General features: G+C 44.1%; 1 protein-coding gene across 1 annotated transcript; it reads left to right on the forward strand.

Annotated features, from left to right (window-relative positions):
* Positions 1-5,479: 5,479 nt before the first annotated feature.
* Positions 5,480-16,045, forward strand: JPT2 (Jupiter microtubule associated homolog 2). Its single transcript, XM_059826377.1, has 5 exons — positions 5,480-5,553; positions 12,193-12,341; positions 12,838-12,980; positions 14,913-14,958; positions 15,705-16,045. Exons 1-5 carry the CDS (start codon positions 5,510-5,512, stop codon positions 15,887-15,889), a joined length of 567 nt encoding a protein of 188 aa, XP_059682360.1. The 5' UTR covers positions 5,480-5,509; the 3' UTR covers positions 15,890-16,045.
* The last annotated feature ends 6,468 nt before the right edge of the window (positions 16,046-22,513 follow it).

Here is a 22,513-nt window from a genome sequence, read left to right on the forward strand (position 1 = left end):
GGATGTTCCTTGGCTATTTTAAGTAGCTCTGAATTTATCCAAGGGGCTAGTCCTATATAAACCTCAACTTTATATTATTAATAAATAAACAAAACTTCTCCATCTCTTAGGCTATTATCAGGGGTTCGTTTTCCCAACTTGCACTATACTTGGTGGATGTAGTTCTGCCTACCTTTAGCTACTTTTACAAGGCATTTGACTGGGAGTTTCTTCTGTAACCTTGCTCACAATGCACTGATTGGATTTGCTGTTTTCCCAGTCACTTTACCCTGCTTTATGTAGGTTACTTTTTTTAACTGCTATATAGTTTGCCTTAGGCTTTCTATCATTAAGAGAAAATTAACAAGTTTTCTGATGCACCTTTTGTGTGGCCCAGAGCAACCTTCCTGATTTCACTCAAGAAGTAGTGAGATTTGGATGACATTCCAAGACCCCATGTATCAGGTTGCTATGTTCTCCTTTTTGACATAGGAACCGTACAGATGTGTAAAACCAGATGTTCCCAACAGGGAGGCAAACCTGTATTACTAGCAAGAAAACAACCATGACTAGAAGAATGGAGAATTTCATACCTGTGGGCTACCTTCCTATTCTGACTGCATGTCATGTGGGATATCAAGTCCTTCTGTCATTATTTCTCTTTCATTATTCTTACAGAGCCTTGTTTGAGAATTCTGATGCAAATATCAGGAAATCATGTAAACCTAGAATATAAAAAGTTGAAAGCTGTCAGAAAAATGAATGCTGAGGAGTGTATCATTCTGAGCATTCACCCTTGGTGTGGAGAGGACGCCCATTAATGTCAAGAGTCGCTCCCTCTAAAACTTTTTAAGTTTTACTTAGAGTTGAGCTGTATTTTTGTTAGGTCTTTCCCAGATTGTTTCCTCTTGGTTTTGGCTTCTTACATTAGCAATGCTGATTATCCTATATGCCGTACCTCCAAAAATCCTTCGGACTTGCAGGATAAAAGTAGAGGGCTCCTACTGTGGCTGTGGATTACAGGACATGCAGGAGGAGATGTGATACATTCTAATCAAGTACTGTATAAAAAAAAAAAATCTGAACTCATTCTTAAACTTACGAATATTGAAAGACCAGCCTGATGGTCTCCAGTGTGTTTAGGTAGCTTGACAAATGTCTCATCGTGTTTACCCATGCTGGTAATGGAGTGGATGTGACACTGGTTTTGATTCTGAGGTTGCCTAGACTAAGTGCCGGTGTTGCTGCACCTACATGGCAGAGCACGTCACCAAGATCTGTGAAGACTGCTGCTGCTGATGCAGGGAGCTGCCACGCTGCCCTTTCTCAGCCCATTCAGTTGCCATAGGGGAATAATAGAATTGCAGAATGAAGCAGCATAGTGGCTGTTTTTGAAGATGCCATGAGATCAGAAAACGTTAATGTCCTGACCCTTTGCACATAGACTTGGACCACCAAGTAATAACAAAGTGGAAATGACAGGGGTCAGTTCAGCACTCAGAATTTTGTGGTTAGAAATGTGTTTGGCATCAGCCTCTTAAAAGTTGCCATTATGAAACAGAATTTGATTTCAGAAATGTAATGCTTTGCAAACCGCAGTTTAATAATAAAGCCCTTTCAGGACAAGTAAGTCTTATCAGGGAAAAACTTGAAAATAACTTAGATAATTGTGGTAATTTTGAATTGATGCAGAATTTGTTATCCTTATTATGTGAAAGGTCACTTAAACACACCTCTGATTCCACCAGTTCTAGATTTTAGGTGGATGTGCTTTACAATACTAGTTATCATCAGTTTGTGCCTAAGACTGCTAAGCGAAAAATTGGGGGGCGGGGGGTGTATATACACACACACACACACATATATATACACACACACACACATATATGTGTGTATATATATATATTTTTTGTAAAACACAAAACTTCTTCAATTTTAATTATTTCAGCTTCCTCAATGGAAGTAACAAAATCTGTATGTGTAACAATGCCAGCCTATCCTAAGCAAGCATTCAAGCAAGTTACACTGAAATGCACACAGGATTGTTTTTGAGGTAAACATGACTTTGTTAGCTTAATAGCTTCTTGGGGCACTGTGAGGTGATTGGAGAGGACAAATGGACACTAACAACCTCCAGTTCTAGTATTAGTTGCTGTAGGCTTTTCCCGTGTTGGTTTAGTGACTATATATAATAAGGAAGTTCTGAGCGATTCAGCAAGGTGAATGGCAGAAAATTCAATATTTGTTGTCATCATAGTCTGGGTGAAAAGCAGTACTACATCCCAAGAATTAGATTTACCGGTGTGTGCGCTAACTGGGTTTTCTGCTGGGGGTTGCATCCTGATTACCCACACAATCCATTTTATCCTTTATCACTAAATCTACTAAGCATAGGAATACTAATTGGTTTTAATATGGCATTGTTAAGCCTTTTCTTGACACCCCTCTTTATATTTCCAAATTGAATGAAATGGCTTGGATCACATTAATCTATAAGACATCTCATTTACTGACTCCGCAGATCCCAGAGTGGAAATGAAGTTGCATTTTGTTTTTTTACACTCAGACTTCGGATGCATTTATAAGGAAAGTACTGCACTTTTTTTTAACCTTTTCAAACCTTTGAATCTCTTAATTTTACAGCAATTTGTAAATGTTAACTAAGTGAAACCTTGGCAAGCACTACGGCAATAAGTTATCAGTAATTATTGAAACATGATAACTGCTTTAGAGCTTATGGTTCTGGCAGCAAAATTAAATGCTGTTTCTTTTAAGAATAGTTAAGCCATATCATCTAAGGTTTCTGGCTTGTTTGAGATGTGAATTTGTTTTATAGATTATAAATATACCTATATAGTGTATGTATAAAGCAGAATGCCTGTCCTTACTGATTATTTTTTGTACCATATTGTAAATTATATTATTTATTCTTTACCAATTTTGGAAAAAGGTGTTTTGGTTATTTAATATAATATACAAAAGCTGTTAAACTTCCTCTGTTTAAATTTCCAATTCAACTTGTAAAGCTGTTTTTATTCTTGTGCATAAATACATACTAATACTTGGTCTAACTTATGTCCAGTGTCTTACTTGCCATTCATACCCTATCAGATTTTTCCATTTAACCTTTATTTACATAATAATGTCCCCAGGTGGAGGGGGTGCTAAAAATTTGTCTGTAAGACCAAGCCTTCCAAGGTGAAATTCTGATTTTAGTGAAATCAGTGACATAACTTCCATTGACATCTTTCATCCCAGAATTTTAATGATTTTCACCATGGTGAGAGAAGGTTTTGGTTGGGTGGGTTTTTGGTTGGTTGGTTTTTTTTTTTTGCTTTACAGCTTCCATGCCCAGTAGTGTCTGCTAATTGTGAGTGTCAGAAATGCATCACATAAGAGGGCTGTCTGTCCTGAATGTTCTGTCTTTGTCCGTGGTCACCAGTAACAAGGGGAAGGAAAAAAAAAAATCACACAAAAATAACCACCAAGCAAAAACTACAATAAAAAAGCTATTGTATATCTTGTTGGGTTTTTTCCCCCCTAACTTTTTTTTCCTTCACAGCTTCAGATAAGCAGGAACTTAGATGCAGAGGTTGTATTCAGGCCACCATGTTTTATATAGCCACTACCAAAAAACTTTTTCACCCTGAGGACAATCAGGAAGAGGAACAGGTTCCCCAGAGAGGGTTGTGCAGTGTCTGTCTTCAGAGCTTTCCAAGACAAAACTGAATAAAGCCCAGAGGAAGCTGGTCTGATCTAGCTCACCCTGCCTTGAGCAGGAGGTTAGAGTCCAGACCTGAGGTTCCTTTCAAGCTGAATTATCCTGTGATCTATGTCATTAGCTAATTCCCTTTTGTACACATTAGCATTTTCATCTCTGCAGTATACAATGGCAGCTTTAGTTTAATTACGCATTGAGAAAGTGCAAGAGCCTTCTTAAACTAGATGATGAGAAATGAAGAATGTTTTAAAAAGCTCTGCAAAAACCTTATTAGTAATATTTGCTAATGCTTCCTTTTCATCTAAAGAGTGAGGACTCATCTCTACCACTTGTGTACTGAGAAAACTGGACTATATGACCAAGTTCGAGCTCTTTCTGTGCAGCTTCTCACCTCCACCAATGCTGTGATGAAGGCTCACAGCAAAGAGGAGACCTTCAATTCTTTTCCACCTTACGTCAAAGCTGGTACTGAATCCTACCACTTTCTTTTCTCCCAGACTATCTAATTTTGCCTTTAATGATCAAAACTTACTTCCTTCTGTTTTTACGGTGTTAAGGAGTGATTAGCAAGGCAAGAAAGGAAACAAAGCAAGACGTTGCAGTTAGAATACATGGTTTTGGTGTGTTGTTTTAATCTTTCACGACAAAAGCAGCAATGGGGCTGCCTCTTAACTTTACGACTTGGCATATGGAAAGCTGTGGAGCCATTAAATAAAATCTTCAGCTGAAAATGTTAACTTGTAATGTTACTATCAATCACAAATGTTTGGTTAAAAAGGCCATGCCAGTGTTGGCTCCTCGAGTGGAACTGTACCAGCTCCTGCAAGCGCTGGTTCCTTGAGCGTGGCTGTACCCGCTCCTCCTGAGCCCAGATTCTCTGGGAAAGCAATGGCTTTCATGTGGCAGAGCTGTCAGCAACTGATGGACACCGTTTCTTGAGACAGGGAAAGAGGGGAATTGCAGCAGAAAGAAAGTTTATGATCAGATTACACCCTGGGTCGACAGCCCTGTATGCTGTGCTTTGTGAGACCGACGTGCAACCCTGTCCGCTCCGACAAGGCCGGGTGAAGCTGCAGAGGTTCCTGGCAGACACGGTGCTCAATTCGCCACATTATGAAGGGGTTATTCCTCATGATGATGGTCTTCCTCCTGATTTTTGCTTTACATCGATGTTTTTGGGCGAAATGCCCACGTAAGGCCCCCAGGGGCCTGGCTGCGCGGCTGAAGCACGGACCGGAGCCGACCCCTCTCGGGGCTGTCGCAGCCGCTGCCACCGGGCGCCACTCCTCCGCGGATAAAAACCGAGAGGCAGGGCCGGCGGGGCTCGTCCGTCTGCGAGGGACTACACGCTCTGGAGCCGGGGCTGCGGCGGGGTGGCTGCCGGGCCGCGCTCCCCCAGGGAGAAGGCGACCCGGCCCGCTGCGGACGCCGCGCCCCTCTCCTGACCACTCACCCTCGAGCGCCGCTGTCCTACCTGGCCCTTTAAATGCTCTCCCGCCGCTCGCCCCGCTCCTCCTCTCAGCCAATGGCTCTGCCGTTCCCTCTGACGGACGCGCGGTGTTACCAATGGGAGGCGGCCAGGATGAATGACGACACGGGCCCTTTTCAAGCTTCCCTCCCTCTGCGAGGCTCACCGGACAGGCGGGCTATTGGAAGGGCGTGCTGCGTTCGATAGGCTGCTCGACATGATAGGCGGGTGGGTCAACCAACGGTAGGGCAGGGCGGGCCCGCCGGCACTACCTGCGGTCCAGGCAGCCGGGAAGGAGCGCCGCGCGCGGGGCTGTGCAGTCGAGGTCGTCGTCCGCCACCATGTTCCAGGGCCCCGAGGCCGACTCGGCCAAGCCCAGCTCCAGGTGAGGCAGCGGGGGTGGATTGGCGGTGCGGGGCTGAAGGGGGAAACGGGAAGAGCCGTGTGGCGGCGCAGAGCCCGCGGCGGGGCTTTGTTCGGGGCTCGGCGGGAGAGGTGCAGGCTCCGGCTGCTGCGCGGCGCTGAGGGCGGGTGCTCTGGCTCAGGGCCGGGAGGCAGAGGGGGCGGGGGAAGGGCGTGCTCCGGCCGAGGCGCGGCGCTGAGGGGAAGGAGGCGGAGGGGGGGGTCCGGCTGAGGGGAAGGAGGCGGAGGGGGGGTCCCGCCGAGGCGCGGCGCTGAGGGGAAGGAGGCGGAGGGGGGGTCCGGCCGAGGCGCGGCGCTGAGGGGAAGGAGGCGGAGGGGGGGTCCGGCCGAGGCGCGGCGCTGAGGGGAAGGAGGCGGAGGGGGGGTCCGGCCGAGGCGCGGCGCTGAGGGGAAGGAGGCGGAGGGGGGGTCCGGCCGAGGCGCGGCAATGAGGGGAAGGAGGCGGAGGGGGGGTCCGGCCGAGGCGCGGCGCTGAGGGGAAGGAGGCGGAGGGGGGGTCCGGCTGAGGCGCGGCGCTGAGGGGAAGGAGGCGGAGGGGGGGTCCGGCTGAGGGGAAGGAGGCGGAGGGGGGGTCCGGCTGAGGCGCGGCGCTGAGGGGAAGGAGGCGGAGGGGGGGTCCGGCTGAGGGGAAGGAGGCGGAGGGGGGGTCCGGCTGAGGCGCGGCGCTGAGGGGAAGGAGGCGGAGGGGGGGTCCGGCTGAGGCGCGGCGCTGAGGGGAAGGAGGCGGAGGGGGGGTCCGGCCGAGGCGCGGCGCTGAGGGGAAGGAGGCGGAGGGGGGGTCCGGCCGAGGCGCGGCGCTGAGGGGAAGGAGGCGGAGGGGGGGTCCGGCTGAGGCGCGGCGCTGAGGGGAAGGAGGCGGAGGGGGGGTCCGGCTGAGGGGAAGGAGGCGGAGGGGGGGTCCGGCTGAGGCGCGGCGCTGAGGGGAAGGAGGCGGAGGGGGGGTCCGGCTGAGGCGCGGCGCTGAGGGGAAGGAGGCGGAGGGGGGGTCCGGCTGAGGCGCGGCGCTGAGGGGAAGGAGGCGGAGGGGGGGTCCGGCTGAGGCGCGGCGCTGAGGGGAAGGAGGCGGAGGGGGGGTCCGGCTGAGGGGAGCGGGTCCCTGCTGCGGGGCCTTCTCGGCCGTGGTGGGCGGGAACGCCACCCCCCGTCGCTCCGGTAGGCGCTGGGGCAGGAGGCCAGCGCAGGGCGGCGGCGCTCGCCGCTGGCCCGGTGACCTTGCTGTGCCTCAGTTTACCTCTCCCGCGCCCCAGGGGTTAGGGGGGTGACGCGGGAGCGGGCGGTGTGGGGACCGGCTCCGCGCTGCGCTCCCGGCCCCGCCTTGGGCTCGGGGCCACGCGTGGGGCACACGGAGAGGGAGCGGGCGGGGCGGGTCCCCGTGGGGCCGCAGCGCTCGGAGCCTGGCCCCGGCCCGCCGGGAGCGAGGGTTGAGCTCCTGCCGGGGGTTACCGAGCTGGGGAGGGGGTCTGGATCCTGGGGGTCTCCCGTGCGGGAAGAAAGGCCTGGCGCTGTGGAAGCCCTCCTTCCCCTGCGTTTGTACCTCCCCGAGGAGGGAGGAGGACCTGGTTATGCTCTGCGAAGCTTTGAGAGGATCTAACACAAATGCCTCTATAAGCAGATGTTAGCTTGTTTTCACCTTACGAAGTTGAAATAGATTAGGATACATGCCCTCGTTCAAGTCTAACAATAACTTGGAGCTGGAGTGATTAATCCGTCTGCGAGGTAATCATATGCTCAGAGGGCAAGGAAGGAAGTGTTTTGAAATTGCGTAAGGGTGCTTTAAGTTTGCCTTTTATTCCAGTTGCTCTAAGCTATGACCTGGTTTTAAAAGATTTCTGAGGATGCTCTGCCCTTAGTATAGTCTCTGAGAAGCTTCTGTTCTGGTAATTTTGAAACCATGTTTAACTCACAAACTGGAAACACAACTGGGTTTCTGGATAGGGTCTGGAATGCAGACCATCATAACTTTTTAGCTAACAGGAAGCAAACGTCGTCTTGTTATAGCTTGTTCTCTGGCATTGTGGCAGAGTGTTTTCATCCTGCCTGAGAACAAACTATAGCAATACACACAACTATATAAAGAGACCTGGCATAGCAAACGCGCATACTGCAGCACTGCTATACGTGACGTTATTGGGTTTTCTAGAGCGGTCTCCGAGATGGTGACAATTGACATATGGCCTTTGCCATCAAAAGCAAAAAGTACTTGGTTTAAGGACACTTCTTCCAGAGCTTATTCTATTCATTCCCTGAACAAAACTTTATTTGATGATAATGCAAATGCTTTTGCAGTTCTTGATGTGTACAGGTTTCTCCAATTAAAACTGAGCCTGATTCAAAATTCCTGCAGCAACCACCAACAGCTGTGGAAGTGGGGAAAAAATAACTCTTCCTAAGGTGAAAATCTTTGTGAGGAAATTATAAGCAAATGCATTTTGAAAACTTCATAATACACGGGTATTACTGTTAGAAATAAATGATACTAAAAATATTTTAAATGAAAGCTTCCACTTAAATAATTGTCCAGTGAGATGTATCCGTAATGATCCAATGAATGTGTACAGTGATATAGCGAACATCTAGTTTGCTGAATCAAATTAACTGCTTAGTTTCATTTTATTAAAAGTTAACAATGACACTTTGTATTTTTAAGGAAGTTTTGCTTTTCCAAAATAAAACAAGGAATTGCATGTCTAAGAGTTGCTGTTGCTCTGATAGCAGAGGAGGATGGAATTGTATCGTTCTGCTGTTGGTGCACACTATAAAGATGCATTGCTCTTAGGTATCCTCAATTCATCTAGTATACGAGCAGTTTCACAACTACTGTGTAGAGCTGAAAATGTTAAACGTAGCTGTCTTGGAAGTGTAATACACGTTCCCTTCCTCCCCATCAGTGTTACTGCAGAATATTCCAGAGCTTTCAGATCAAGAGCATAACTGACTTAAAAAAGCTCGCTGTTTGGTTTTGCGATGAGTGAGCTATTTAATGAGCCATGAATTTGTGTTGATCCCACAGCAGGAGCACTCCCAGTAACTTTCTGGTCTTTGCTTTAGAGCCTGGTGTTCCAAACCTTAACACCTGCTTGCTGGTTGGCTTTCTGCTAATTACCTTAGTGATGCTCTCTTATGTATGCTGCAACTCTTCTATTTTACCAGCTTTACTAGAACTGTCTGAAAACTGGTAGGACTTCAGTGTTCAACTTTCAGGCGGAATTAAAAAAAAAAAAAATTATTTATATAGCCAGTGTCTTGAAGTAATGGATAAGCCTTGGCACCTCCTCCATAGGTCAGCTGAAAGATTTCATGAGGAAAGGGCACTCAAATTCAAGTGTGTTAGAATGCAGGAAAAAGAGACCACAAGAACTAATTAAAATTCTTCAAGCCTGCCAGAAGAGAACAAAGCAATTAGTAGAGGCTTTTAAACTTACAGGGTAGGGTTCTTAATTTAGCTGTTCTAGATGAATTGACAGACTTCTAGTCTACTGGAGGGGAGGAGGAGAAGGGGCAGGTTTAGATTGTGTAGAAAACAAAGGGGTTTTTTTCATTACTGTTTAAAAGAATAAAACAACACCTTCCCTTTCCTCCCTGCTCATCCCAAAGGAAGAAAGAAGATCTAACTTATCTGGCTACAAGACACAAAAATATCTCTATGTAAACTGGCATAATACCAGTATAAACTAAAATGACTGTAAAGTATAAACTAAAATTACTATAAAGTGTATGTTGAATTTCCTTGTACTCTGTTGAAGCAGCTCACACTGGCTTATCAAGTTTAGCATGCTGTTTTCCTTTGGTAGGATTCACAGGCTAAATCTTACTTTCTTATTTGGTGTGGGAGACCTGCGCATCTCGCTCTGATCTAGAACTGAGTGACACGGGAGTACAAGGAGGTCAGCAATGCTCTAGAGGCTACACAGCAAGAAAATACTTTGTATTCTCCCCAGTTTTTGGCCAAAGTGAAGGAGCGCAGAACCTTGTCCTCTTTCTGTCGTAAGCTGGAAGACCTTGTTGCTGCTGTACTTCAGTGTTACCTTTGGTAATTCCTGTGAATGACTTAGTTACCTGACTTTGCATTAGTTAGAATTTTATGGACCTGGTGTCACAGTCACTTGAAAGTTTGTGGAATATCTGGAAGGATCCTAGCACTTAGAAGTTTCTGAAATTGAGGATGCAAATCCACTTTGTGAGTGTAGAGCCGAGACATTCTTTTTGGTGATGCTGGCAGAAAAGCTCACCTATTGTGCTGATTTCAAAGTGCCTGGTAAGCACCTCAAGTGGTGCCTCTAACTTAATCACTGCAACAGCAGTCTGTATACTGAGCTGAAAATGGGAGCACAATATAAGATTAATCAGTGTTGGAGTTCTTTTGATGCTTAATTAAGTTTGTTAACTGAATAATCAAGACCTTTAATCTTAAAATGGGGTTTCTCTAGAATTTTTTTTCTGCTATGGATCTTAAATCCACTTGCAGGAATGGGAAGTAATTTGATTCTTATGACTGGTTGTTTTTCTTAAACCAAAAAAATCTGAATGTAGTTATTTTGTTATTCCCTCCTACGCTTGTAGGCATGTGTTAAGAAAACAGCATGGTAAATGGAGTGAATCTATGGTGTAAGAAACTCCATCTGTATAAACTATGTTTCTCTTCCTTTCAGTCTCTTTGATAGTATACTTAGAACTTAAGAAAGACTAGATGCGTTAAAAAAATAGTTGAAAAGAATGGGTAAAGTCAGAAATAGCTTAAATCATATGAGGGATACTAGCAGACCTACTTTTTTAATAGGAGCTCCTTCTCAAACTCCTCTAGCTTTTTTTTTATTGTTCCCTTTTCACTTCCTTCTATCTCCCAAGTTTAAATGTTTAAACTGCCTTGTGGTTTCTGGATCATTGTGAGTGATTGAAATACATAATTTGCCTGCACAGCGTCTGTTGTAATAGCGGGTTTAGATCTTCTATGTGGAAAGCCTATAGCATAGTTGGATCTGTAGTCTGTTGGACACTAAATTGTAAATAAACCTTCTGCTCAGATATGATCTTACATGTGCAGTGGACAAGACAGTTGTCCTGTCTGCTAAAATTCTAGTTACTCCCTCAAGCTAAAGAAGTTCATTAAATCCACAGTTGTACTAAGGATTAAAATACTGGAATTGGGCAGTAAAGACAATCTCTCTGGGTCTAGTTCTGACTATATAAGCTGCTCCTAGGCTAAAAGAGGCACTTCTAGTCTCTTTGGGAGGAAGGAGAAAAAACTGCTTTCTGCATCCTGAGATCGGAAATGCTGACAACGCTCATTTTCTCACAGGGCAGCCAAATACCTCTGCTTTTGTGAAATTAAATCTTAGAGTTACATTGGAGTAGATCTTGGCTCTGAGAGGAACCTCTTTTTATGCCTGGCAGATACCTAACCTGTGATGGCTTGCTTCTGTCACAGATCTATGGAGGGGATGAGTTGTATTAATTCACTGACGTTCGATTTCTGTTCAGGTAGAGTGGGATAAAGACCTTGCAATTTGTAACTGTTCTCTTTGTATAAAAGTAAAGGTTAGTTTAGGTCCCAGATGAAGTATTCAGATTAGAAGAGGTATAATTCAGCTACTACTTTTGCTTAGTTGCTAAGATTGTAGGTAATTGGTCAAGTAGACATAACCGTAAAGGTTATTTTTGATACCTAGGTATTCATCACTTTCCTGTGCTTTTTCTGTTAGTTTTCCAATTAATTCCACTGATTCTGCTCCCACATAGTGGTTCAGTTTCTTTTCAGGACAGGACCTGAAGTCTGTTGAACAAGGTGTAGGTATTAACTGTGGACTTATTACTCAAGGACAGCATGGCTTTTGGTAGGTTTTCAAGAATCACAGAATCACAGAATCACAGAATCAGTACGGTTGGAAAAGACCTGTAAGATCATCGAGTCCAACCTGGGCAAGGAGTCAGTCCATTTCTATTGTAACCTCCAATTTTTATGAGGATACATTCGATATACCTCTGATGCAGAGCTTTGGTCTTAATGGATTTACATCTCAACCACTAAAAATTTGGCTTCTTGGCATTCCACCTTTCCATTCTAAACTCTACAGAAGCTGATATGATAACTGATGGTTGAAACTAGCAATTTTTTCAGTAGTTATGAAATGTCTGCTTTTAAATAAAAAAGTCAATGGTTTTTAATTGTATCACAGATGTAAAGTCGGTATGTGCCATTTAGCAGAAGTTCTGATTCTGTAATGGTTATTTTTAAAATACTAACCAGAGGCATATGTCTTCTCTTAATCTGTTGCTTCTGGAACACCACAGATAGCATAGCCATTTGTTCTGGGGGCAGTGTTATGACCATTCCAGGTAATCATAGATAACATAATGATCAAGTTGACTGACTAGGAGGCTGGCAATACTTGTGCTGAACTTGAGAATATTTTATTAGAATAGCTCTTGAAAAGTGGACATAGCATGGACATTCATGGACATAGCAGAATTACCTGAAGTGAGTTCAGATCAGGAGAGTCATTCATAACATACAAGGGAGAATGGGGAGGTGACATCAAATATGTTGAATGCTGTAAATTTCAAACAAACTTTTGTCTCTTGCTTCTCTCATTCTGCAACGTAGGGTATTGAAGCCCCCAGGAGGAGGTTCTAGTAATCTGTTTGGGAGCACAGAAGAAGTTTCTTCTTCAAGCAGGCCACACCGGATGGCATCTAATATCTTTGGAGCATCAGAAGAACCTCAAAACATTCCAAAAAGGACAAACCCTCCAGGTAAGAGTGGCCACCTCCTTCAGCGCGATTGGGATCTGAATTGCAGCACAGAATTGGTTTTGTATTTCTAAAGTGGAACACTCTGATCTGTCTGTCTTTTTATGTTGCATTTTTACAAATTGAGTGGGCTTTAACAATAAATCTATTCAGACTTCTGAATATATGAATATTTCAGTGATCTACATGTTCACCGACTTTTTAGCACATCATCCAAGTCTGCTTCTTTCCTAGTTGAGGGCTAGGAAATGATGAAAGGAAACTGCTTCTATTCTAGAGCTGTGTCATCAGTTAGCTGCAGTGAGTACAGCTGTGAATCTGAGATCCTCTAGTGAATTCTTGTAACAAAGGATTTCAACTAGTATCTTCAGGCAAGCAAAAGTAAGTCTCTAGGCAGTAGGATTCTAGAAGTTTTTGAATTCTTATCTTTTTTATTTTTTTAATATAGTGTGGTAAAACAAAGTAATCTAGAAAAAAAAATCTAACAACTGCCTTGCAGGGGGAAAAGAAAGTGGTATTTTTGAGGATTCTAGTTCTGCTCAGCCTCGTCCACGCATGAATCCACCTGGTGGGAAGACAAGTGATATCTTTGGGTCTCCTGTATCTACCAGTGTTGTGCGAGCACACCCAAACAAGCCTAAGGTATTTGTACTTCTTTCGCTGTCAAACCAAGAAGCTAGCAGCTCAGCGAGTCATCTTACAGTCTTGTTACAATGCAATGCCTGTATTCTTTTTAAGATGATGACCTGAATTATGCATAGGGTAACTTCAAGTTAGACAGTTATTCCTGAAGTCTCTTTCTGATAGCTTGTTATCTTTGGTATATTGGATCTCCGCATGCTCTGTAGTTTGCAGTAAAACTATTAATTAGACTGCAGATGTGTGTTCACAAAAAAAGAGGGGAAAAAAAAGTGCTTCCCAAGCCTTTGGTCTTCCTCGTAAGTGAGGTACAGCTGGAGTTCCTGGCACACAGCTGAGAGGCATTTAAGCTAGATAGGGAGAAGGTATTTCTCTTTATTCTGCAATTTGGCAGAGGTGATCTTGATACCAACTCTGGAAAGTCAGTGAACACCAGTGAGCTACAGTCATAAATCTTCATGTGACTTGGCTGTGCCCTTCACCTGTCTTAAATATATGTATCTATGTTCAACATGAAAGCACCTTAGCCGGAGGTTAAACTTAAGTGATCAACAGTGAAAAAGCTAACTCAAGGTCAGCTTCGAGTGTCAGGTCGAGCATGCACTTGATTTTGTGATGTCAGACAAAAGTGTGTCTTGCTATATCAGTTGTTATTTTTTGATCTTAAAGCTGGGATGTGCAATAGTTGGAGAGGCTTGTAGTTATGACCAAGTCTGGTTTTGGAAGAAAGGAAGATACATTGCCAATTACTTTATTTCTGTATTTAAATGCCCTATATTCAGATTTACAACCTGCTGCCTTGCTCTAAGCAGATACTATTAAGTGGGTAGCTACTATGTTGGCATTGGTTTTGACATGTCAGATAGCATGGGAACTTAACATCCCATGAAACACAGCTTGCTGTCTTTGTACTGAAAAAGTAGTAGCAGTCTCATTTTTCCTGGAACCTTAGGAAGAAGAGATTAGTCCAATTTAACTTTTTTCTCCTTTTTTCCCCTTAAATTTGAAGGTGCTGGTAATGTGCTTTTGTCTAAATTTTTATACAGACTCTGGACTGTATTTTGGGGGATTTGGGTTGTAAGAAAGGTAGAGAGAAAAAAGTCTGGGAGCTAGGTTTTGTCAGGAGTAGTGCTGTTGGTGTAGGAAAGGGCTTTGTTTTGTTCCTCTGTGGCCCTTTATTGGGCTGGTCTATGATTCTTTTAGTTGCTTTTTTTAAAATGTAACATATTAATTCCTGTGAATTCCTGACTAAATGGAGAACAACATTTCAGAAATTCCTATGTCTTTAATTAGAGCACTGCAATTGTGGGAAATGCTGGGATGGAAAGGAGATAGCATATTTGCAAAAATTACTGCAAGCTGAATTTCATGGGTGGGAAATCATGCAAGCTTTTCTGAAGTATTGCTGTGTATTTCTGACAATCAATTGGGATTGTTAAGGAAATGGTCTTAAAAGGTTTTGTTAATTACCTGACTGTTGGGGTCACTGTGGATACGCGCTGAAGACAGTAATTGCTGAATATAGATAGGGTGCTCAAGGGCTGCTTGTGTTGTAGTTGTGCATACCAGCTTCTCCTGGGTGGTAGTGGGTGCCTGACAAGAATGGTAATTCCAGACCTTTGGACTGAACTGTTTATCATAGACGAAGTTTTAAGCCTCTAATGAACTAATGTAGTATCTTCATCTGTGTCTCAATGAATTGTCCGAGATGTGCACCTTGACATAACATAGGAGTTACCTTCTACCACTGCTTTTGGGATTATGTAGCGGTGGGGGGGATGCAGGGCTGCACACGGTGTCTGCAGCTGTTGGCTTTTACTGTGATAAACAGATAAGCTTATATCAGAAACAAAGGAAAACTTTCTAAAGGATTTTGTGACAGAGTTACTGTTTGAGAACAATAATATACTAAGATAGTTCTTGGTTTCTTTGCAGGATCACATTGTCTTGAAAGAAGATGAAACACCAAAGAAGCTAGAAGGTCAGCAAGAGAAATTACTTTCTCTGTTCTTTGTGAAGATAAGCTCTGAGGAACAGTTTCTCATGCTTTCTCTTAAAATTGTAAGGCTAAGGCTGGTGTTTAGGATAATATAACTGAGAAGTTTTCCTTCTGTTAGTCAGAAATTTAATCACTTGACTTCAAGGAAATCATTCTCTTCCTCTTACTAAGAACTCCACAGGCCTAAGTCTTGATACTCTGTGTGTCTGTGTGTATACACTTTGCTTGATACCATGTGTGTATATATAGATATATATGGAATCTGTATATGTAGAAAAACATCCTATCAGATTGCTTCTTCCTCCCTTGCCATCTCCTTCAAGTGTATAATCTTGGCCCTCTGTAGTTGTAAATAACAAATAGCTGACTGACAAAATGTGTTATTGCTCAGCGAGTTATTGTTAAAGGATGATGGGAATGCTGCTTTCAAGCTCAATATGAAAGGATTCATTGGTATGTGGCATCCCTTAATTGCCTAGAACTGCCAAAATAATTCTGAAGGTATATTGCTTAGCCTACGTATCTTTTCTTAGAAAGACTGCTGAAGGAAGAGAGGAGTTGTTGCAAAAAGTGAAATTCTTCCTCAGCACCTGTTTCCTGAACAGATATAGAGAAACCTTAGTGTGCCATGGGTGGGAGAGGTGGGAAATAATGCAGCCTACAGAGGATGAGGCACTTCGTGCACTACAGAATAACAAGTTGATCTAATCCCTTTTCTTTTTATTCAGCTACAGAAAATATCAAACCACAGCTGGAAGATGGAGGCGAGAAAAAAGATCTGGGCAAGGAGGAGCGATGCAAGGAGCCAGAACCCAAGATAGACAATCACGAGCCCCGATTAGGGCCAAGGCCACGCTCACACAACAAAGTTCTCAATCCACCGGGGGGGAAATCCAGTATTGCTTTCTATTAGGGTCATCCGTTCACTTTCACTAATGGAGTCTGCACAGAAACTCTTGTCTGTGGTTGCGAGGTCAGCTTATAGACTATTGTTTGTGGATAGATTCTTAGGCGGGTGGATGAGGGTTATGCTGAAGTGTGTAGGAAGGATAACCTGATGATTTGGGGAGGGAGGGCTGGGGAGGGAAAGGGTGCCCTGTGGAAGATGCGAGTATTGGACTGCCTGGGTGGGTGGCAGCGGGGAACATTAGTGTAACTTTGTGAAAGATCAGTGCTACTTTGTGGTGAGTTCATCAGACTGTTAGGTTCTTAGCTAGCTAGTGGCTCAGGACACTCTTGTGGAGTCAGGCTTATCCATACAGTCAACACGTGAAACATTGTGAATGGGTGGGGACCTGGAGGTCACATCTGAAAGGTTCTGCAGCACAGCAGGTAGGCTATGCTTTCCTCTAGGCAATAGGATGCAGCTTCACAGTGTGAGTTGACTTGCAGTCACTTTAGTGTAAATACGTTCCACCGGAACGAGTAGTGCTACCATGGTTTTGAGTGTCTTCAGTCTTTGGTTCTCTTTTTCTCCCTTGCTTTGCAGCATGTGATTGCTGATACAAGGACAAAACATGCTGAAAGTTTCTTTTATACTCATAAACCATCATATGTTCATAAATATTGTGGTCTTCCCCTCCCCAGAGTATTCAGGCCTTTCTGATGCCTTCAGTAATCTGCAGATTACTATGACTAGCTCTTGACAAGTGATAATATCAGTCCAACTTACTGTTTCATGTAGGTGCTTCTAGAAGACTTTTATTTAAAGTATCCTGGTTGAGTGCTTGCACATTTTCTGGTAGAGATGCGGGTGCAAACAATAGCTTTGGTGGTACTCTTTGAACAGAAGCAACCTAAAGCGTACAATTACCATGGAGAATATACTGAGGTGCCCAGCCAGCTAGCTTTGACTCAACCTGTATTGAAATGCCTTAGCTTCTGCAAAGGTTTTCACTTTGTACCCTGCAGAAACCAGGACTGTTCTACTGTCTTCACCACAGTGCATTTTTTTTTTTTTGTTTGCCTGTGCTGACTCTGTTAGTGAATTCTCTTGTCTTTGGTCAGCCTTACGTTTGCCTTTGACTGCCTCAGATTTTTGTTGGTAAGGTTGGGAGGACTATGTGGATTCTCCCCAAACCACAGCTGTAGCTGTTATGAGACATGCTGTAGACTATCCTCGTTGGAGAAACAAAGACTTTAGCAATACAAGCCTTTTGGTTGTGCTGGCTGTCTTAAATCCTGTTTGGAAGATGTGCATGTTTTGCACAAACATTTGTTGGGGAGGGTAGCTCCCATCATTTGTTCTCTGAATGGACTTTCTGATCATATCCAGAGCTTTGATATATGAATGTTAACATTAGGTGCTTACTGTTCAATGTATTTAATAGTGACTTTTTAAATTTGACATATCGAAACAGGAGTTGTTCAGGTACACCAAAGAACAAGTGGCCTTATCTGCGTATATCCACTGCTGTTCTAGCCCGGGTTCCCTGGGAACTGCTACTGTTTAGAGGGGACTATCTCTGGGCCAGGTGCTAAACCACTCTGTGATCATAGTGCTTACTAGACTGCTCAGTTCAGTTGATGTCAGAAGTGGTGGATGACTGCATGAAGACTTAGTTGCCTTTTCAAATAGTGAAAGTGAAATATATGGGGCGATGCTAAGGGTAGAAATAGCCATGGAAAGTAGGGACTTCAATGCCTTTGTACCTTTCAGGTAGGTTTGGAGCCCCCTGTTATTTGCTCCCCTAGGAAAACAAGACAGTGATTCTAACTGCAACCCTGTAATGGATTTATGTTACTTCCGAACATATATTTCCTAGCAGCTATTCTTGAGTCTGTGCTGTCTAGCCTCTGGCTGAGTCTCAGGCACATCTATCTGTTTCAGTTCCTTGTTCCAGTGCTTGACAGGGTTTTAAGAGGCTACCGTGTGGAAAAGTCAACCGGCAGCTGCTTTCTGCAACGAAGGGTCTGGTGTAATTGAGGCTGTCTGTAATACTGAGCTTAGACTTGGCGTCTTTTAGTACCTGATGTGCATTGGCTACAGTGCCTGTCTTTTAAACAGCGGCTTCCAGCTAGGCCTTACATTAGTTAAACTGTGTTCATTTTCTTGCATTTCTTTCTTTGGAATCTAAACCATGTTTTCAACTCATCAAGTAAGAACATTTCTCCGGGACAGAAGGGGATTGGAAATCAAATGATAAATCATGCAATTGTCAATAAATCTCTGTGTATTTTGTTACTTCATTGTGTGCTGTAGATGTCTGCTTTTGTAAATTAATCGGTAATCTCGTTCAATGTAGATATACTGGTGAATTTTGTTATCTGAAATTAGAAAATTGCACAAATCTTTTTAGGCCTTCTGTAGCGGGGAGTATGCTTTGGAGATGTGGCATCCTGGCATCCTGCTCAGGGTTGCTCATGAGACCTCTTATCCCTGGGGAATGTGAAGGGGTGGTAGCAAGGGCGGGCTGTTCAGGCCAATGCCTTTATGTGGGCAACATTCCATGGTGTTCTGTACAACGCAGGCATGCTGTTATGCTCTTCATCAACATTGCAAATAGATGTAAATATGCAAATATTTTGAATGTTTAAGTCTATTTGTAGAATAATGTAGTAATTCCCCTTGAACACGGAATACTCTTTATGTGGTGAGTGCATAAAGCTCTCCTCATGTGCCAGACTATCTTGGCTGACAGCATGGAGGTAACTACAGCTACAGAAGTTCCAGTTCCGGGTGAGTTGGATGTGGTGGCCTCTCAGCCGGGGTGTTCTAAATCTGCTGCCTTCATCCCTCAATTTACAGATTGTGATGCCCTATAGAGCCTCTCGGCCAGCGCTTGTTTCAACAGTGACTCCTGTATTTTGCACTGAGAGTTTTGCCATTTATAGTTCAGAACTCTTCTCTTGAGCATGCACAGCACTCTGGGTAGGATCTACTTAGTGCGGGAACTTGGGAATATCCTTGATAGATAACACATTAGCAGTGAAGGATTGTCCTTCCTTTGAACTGCTGCCAACTGGTAGACTACAATATAGTTATGCTTTGGAACTCTACACATCACCTCTTTCCTTTGCCCCTAAATTGAAGGTTTGTAGCTTAAACACTTAGGATAGACTATTATCCAGGTTACTGTTTCAGTCTTGGAAGGAAAATGATGAGATCTGTTATAATAAGCTTAGCTTGGAACATGGTTAAAGGATGACTTGCATGCTCTCGTAAGTCACGTGTACAATTCTAGGCATAGCTGCTGTTTCATTCCGGATATGTCTCCGTGCCTGCCCAGTACAAGACAATACTGTTCTGTTGAACAGCCCAGCTGCAAGGTGTCATCTCTCCTGATCCCCTGTGAACCTGATTAACCCAGGTCAGGGCTTGTTTCCCTGATTAAGACTGCCAGCTTCCGTGCAATACCTTTTAGGCAAGCACTGTCTGATATTGTCATTCTGTTACATCACTGCATAACTGTTGATAAATAGCCCACTTTGCACTCTTAATGAGGAATATTAATGTCCTCCCTGTCAGTGTTTTAAGTAGCATTACTGTGGGTTTTTTGAAGGATTTATAGAGGTTAATTAGACTTGGAATATCTAAAGTATGTTCTTGGGGCTTGTTTAGTGAGAGGACATATGTAAAGTAGTGTTGTGTGGAGACAATTATTTAAGCACTAAATTAGTAACTGTTGGTAGTTATGTTTCCTGAAAAATTCTCGCAGTTGCTTATGTATAATATGATCACACTGGAGCATGGATGTCCAAGTATCTTGGCTACCTGTGTGACCATGTGGTGGAGAACAGTTTGATGCTTGCCTGTCAACATGTGGAGTGTGCTCAGCTGGCAACTTGCATCTTCATAGTTTAGAAGCCAGCTGTCTACCCAGCCCTTTGTTCAAGCCCTTGGATGTGCCTCCTATTGAATTTCGGCTTGAAGCTCTGCTGAAATCCTGTATCGCTTCCGTTGGAAAAGGTGATGGTTTAGAATGTTGTTAAGCAATGAAAAACTTGAGCCTCACTTTTCTTGAGGAATAAAGCAGGGTCACAACCAGGAGGCTGTGCTATGCTAGACTAGAGAAAGCAAAAGGATCCTGACCTCTGTGAGCACAGGCTATCTGCTGGTAACAGAGGGCAGGATTACAGAGAGACTTTGGCACCTGATAAGCCATTTGTGTCATTACCTGTTATCAGCTGTGCAAGAAGTAGACTGGGTAATGATTTATTGCTAGCCAAGAACTGATGCACAGAGCCCCCACAAACAGCCAGCTGGCTTGTTCAGGCTGCTAGCCCAGTTGCTACTTGCTCCTCCCTCTGAAAACACAGTCAAAGAGCAGAAAGAGCGGTTTTTAATTATTGTGCTGAATTTGCAGCCCTGATTGTTTTTATTGTTTTATCTTGCTTCTGGGGGTGAAGATTATCCTCTCTTGAATCTGGCTTTCCCTTTCTTTCAAGCTACAACTCCTTATATTGTTAACAGGACCTCCTCCTCAGCAGGTCAAAATGCTGGCCATAACCAGCAAGAACGCAGTGATTTGCTTTACCCATCAGCCTCTAGCTCCAGCCAACTTCTAATTCTGGTCTCTTACCCTACCGCTTTCCTCCTCCCTCCTACACATACATCTATTTTAAATAGTAGCTATGCTGCCTTTGCTGTCTGTCCCGTGCTACTGCTGGGTGTATGCTATATGCCACTTAAGCCAAAAACACAAACAGCTCTGTGTCAAAGTCTATTGAAAGCATAGAGGTCTATCGGAAGTAACTGGGAACTTAGTGTTGTGCCAGCTTCTTCATAAAGATGATGGCTTTTCCTCCACTGCCGCCTCCCACAAACTTACATAAACGTGTGCTCCGCTGTGTAAAAGTGTTTAATGTGCTGGCTTCTGGGAGCATGCTCTGGAGCATGATGAGCAAAAAGAAAATCCACTTTGGTGTGAGTTGCTGGAACTGAAGTCCACTTTCAAGTTTCACAGTTTATATTTTAAGAGTTGCACTCCACTGTGTCTTACGCAAGAGGAAGGTTCTGCCGAAGACTATTGTTGAAAAGCTTACTGTTTCCAGGGTGGCCCAAGGCTAGGGAGAGGGTGAGGGGTGGGGGTTGTCGCTTACCTGCATACATGATCAGTGCAACACTACAAAAATCAAATGAAAACAGCTGATTGTTTCTTTCCATTTCTTGCAGCACATTAACCTCTATGAATGCCATCCTTTCATCTTCATGACAAGCTCAAAGTAGAGAGCCATGGAATTACTTTGTAAAAAGTTTCTCAGAAATGAGCTCTGGCATCTCAACAGCAGGTGTTGAGCAAGAACTGGGAAGATAGGCAAAGTGAAGGTGGCTTTCCTGTCATCAGTGGAGTAATTAACAAAAAAGCAGTTAAACAGGAGTAACAGGAAGCTGGTGATGAACTCTAATGGGATGAGCAGGTACTGTTGCAGGAAGGCTCACTCTCTGCCTCCTTACTGTTGTTAGGTCAGCTTCAAGCTTTATTAATCTGAGCTGAAAGACATGAGCAGTCTTTTAAGAACAACTCTTTGCCTCTAAGAGGCTCTAGTAGAATCCTCCCAACCTAAAGATGGTTTTTGTGCAGCAGACTCAAAGGTCACTAGGATCTCCCCACATCTTCAGATTATATTAAAGGGGTTTTAAAAGCATCTGTAGGTATCTTTGTACAACAAAAACCTCCGTAACCAACAGAAGCTCTCCTAGGTGGCAACTGTAGGAAATACAAAGGAATGCTTCACAGTGAAACCTAGCAGAGTATGCAGGGAGATTTCCAGTGCTACATTGTCATGAACCTCGTAAACCAGTGGCAGATTTCAAGGAAAGTATGTCACAACTCTTCTTCAAAACAGAAGAGTAAAGTTTCTTTTCCGGTAATTTGGAAGTAGATTATGGGATGGCAAACAGGAATGGCTGGCTTTTGAGCTTCTGCCATGAAGAACCAAGTACAGGACTTTCAGTGCGTATCCCAGCACTCATTACAGGACTAAAAGCCCGTTGAGTTTAGCTGCAGCATCGTATAGGATATGAACTGAGAAAGCTGATGACTTCTGCCAGCCAGGCTGAAGTCAATGCTTTTAAGCCAAGTGTTGGTAGTACTGACACAAAAAAATCAGCTCCGTTGAACACATACCTCCTTCTGTACACAAGCCTCCAACATGAGTATGTAATACTGCTGCAAATGGTTTTTCATAATTGCATTTAGAAATTCACCATGGGAATTTTCCACTATGGAAAAAATACAACTGCAGGATTTCAGCACTGAGGAGTAATATAGTGACTGGAGGCTGAGGGGTTTACTTAAAGCCACGGTCTAGCAGGAGTGATTTACCAGCTAAGTGAAAACACTGGTGAGGCCTCACATGGAGTATTGAGTCCAGTTTTGGGCTCCCCAGTACAAGAGAGATGTGACTGAGGGAGTGCAGTGATGGGCCACAAAGGTGGTGAACGGACTGGAGCAGCTTTCATAGGAGAGGAGGCTGAGGGAGCCGGGGCTCTTCAGCCTGGAGAAGAGATGGCTTGGGGAGATCTCACCAGTGTGTTTTAAGTACCTGCTGGGAGGGAGTGAGGACGAGGGAGCAGGACTCTTCTCTGGACAAG

Source organism: Gavia stellata, chromosome 18 (assembly GCF_030936135.1).
Source record: "Gavia stellata isolate bGavSte3 chromosome 18, bGavSte3.hap2, whole genome shotgun sequence".
Lineage (NCBI taxonomy): Eukaryota > Metazoa > Chordata > Aves > Gaviiformes > Gaviidae > Gavia > Gavia stellata.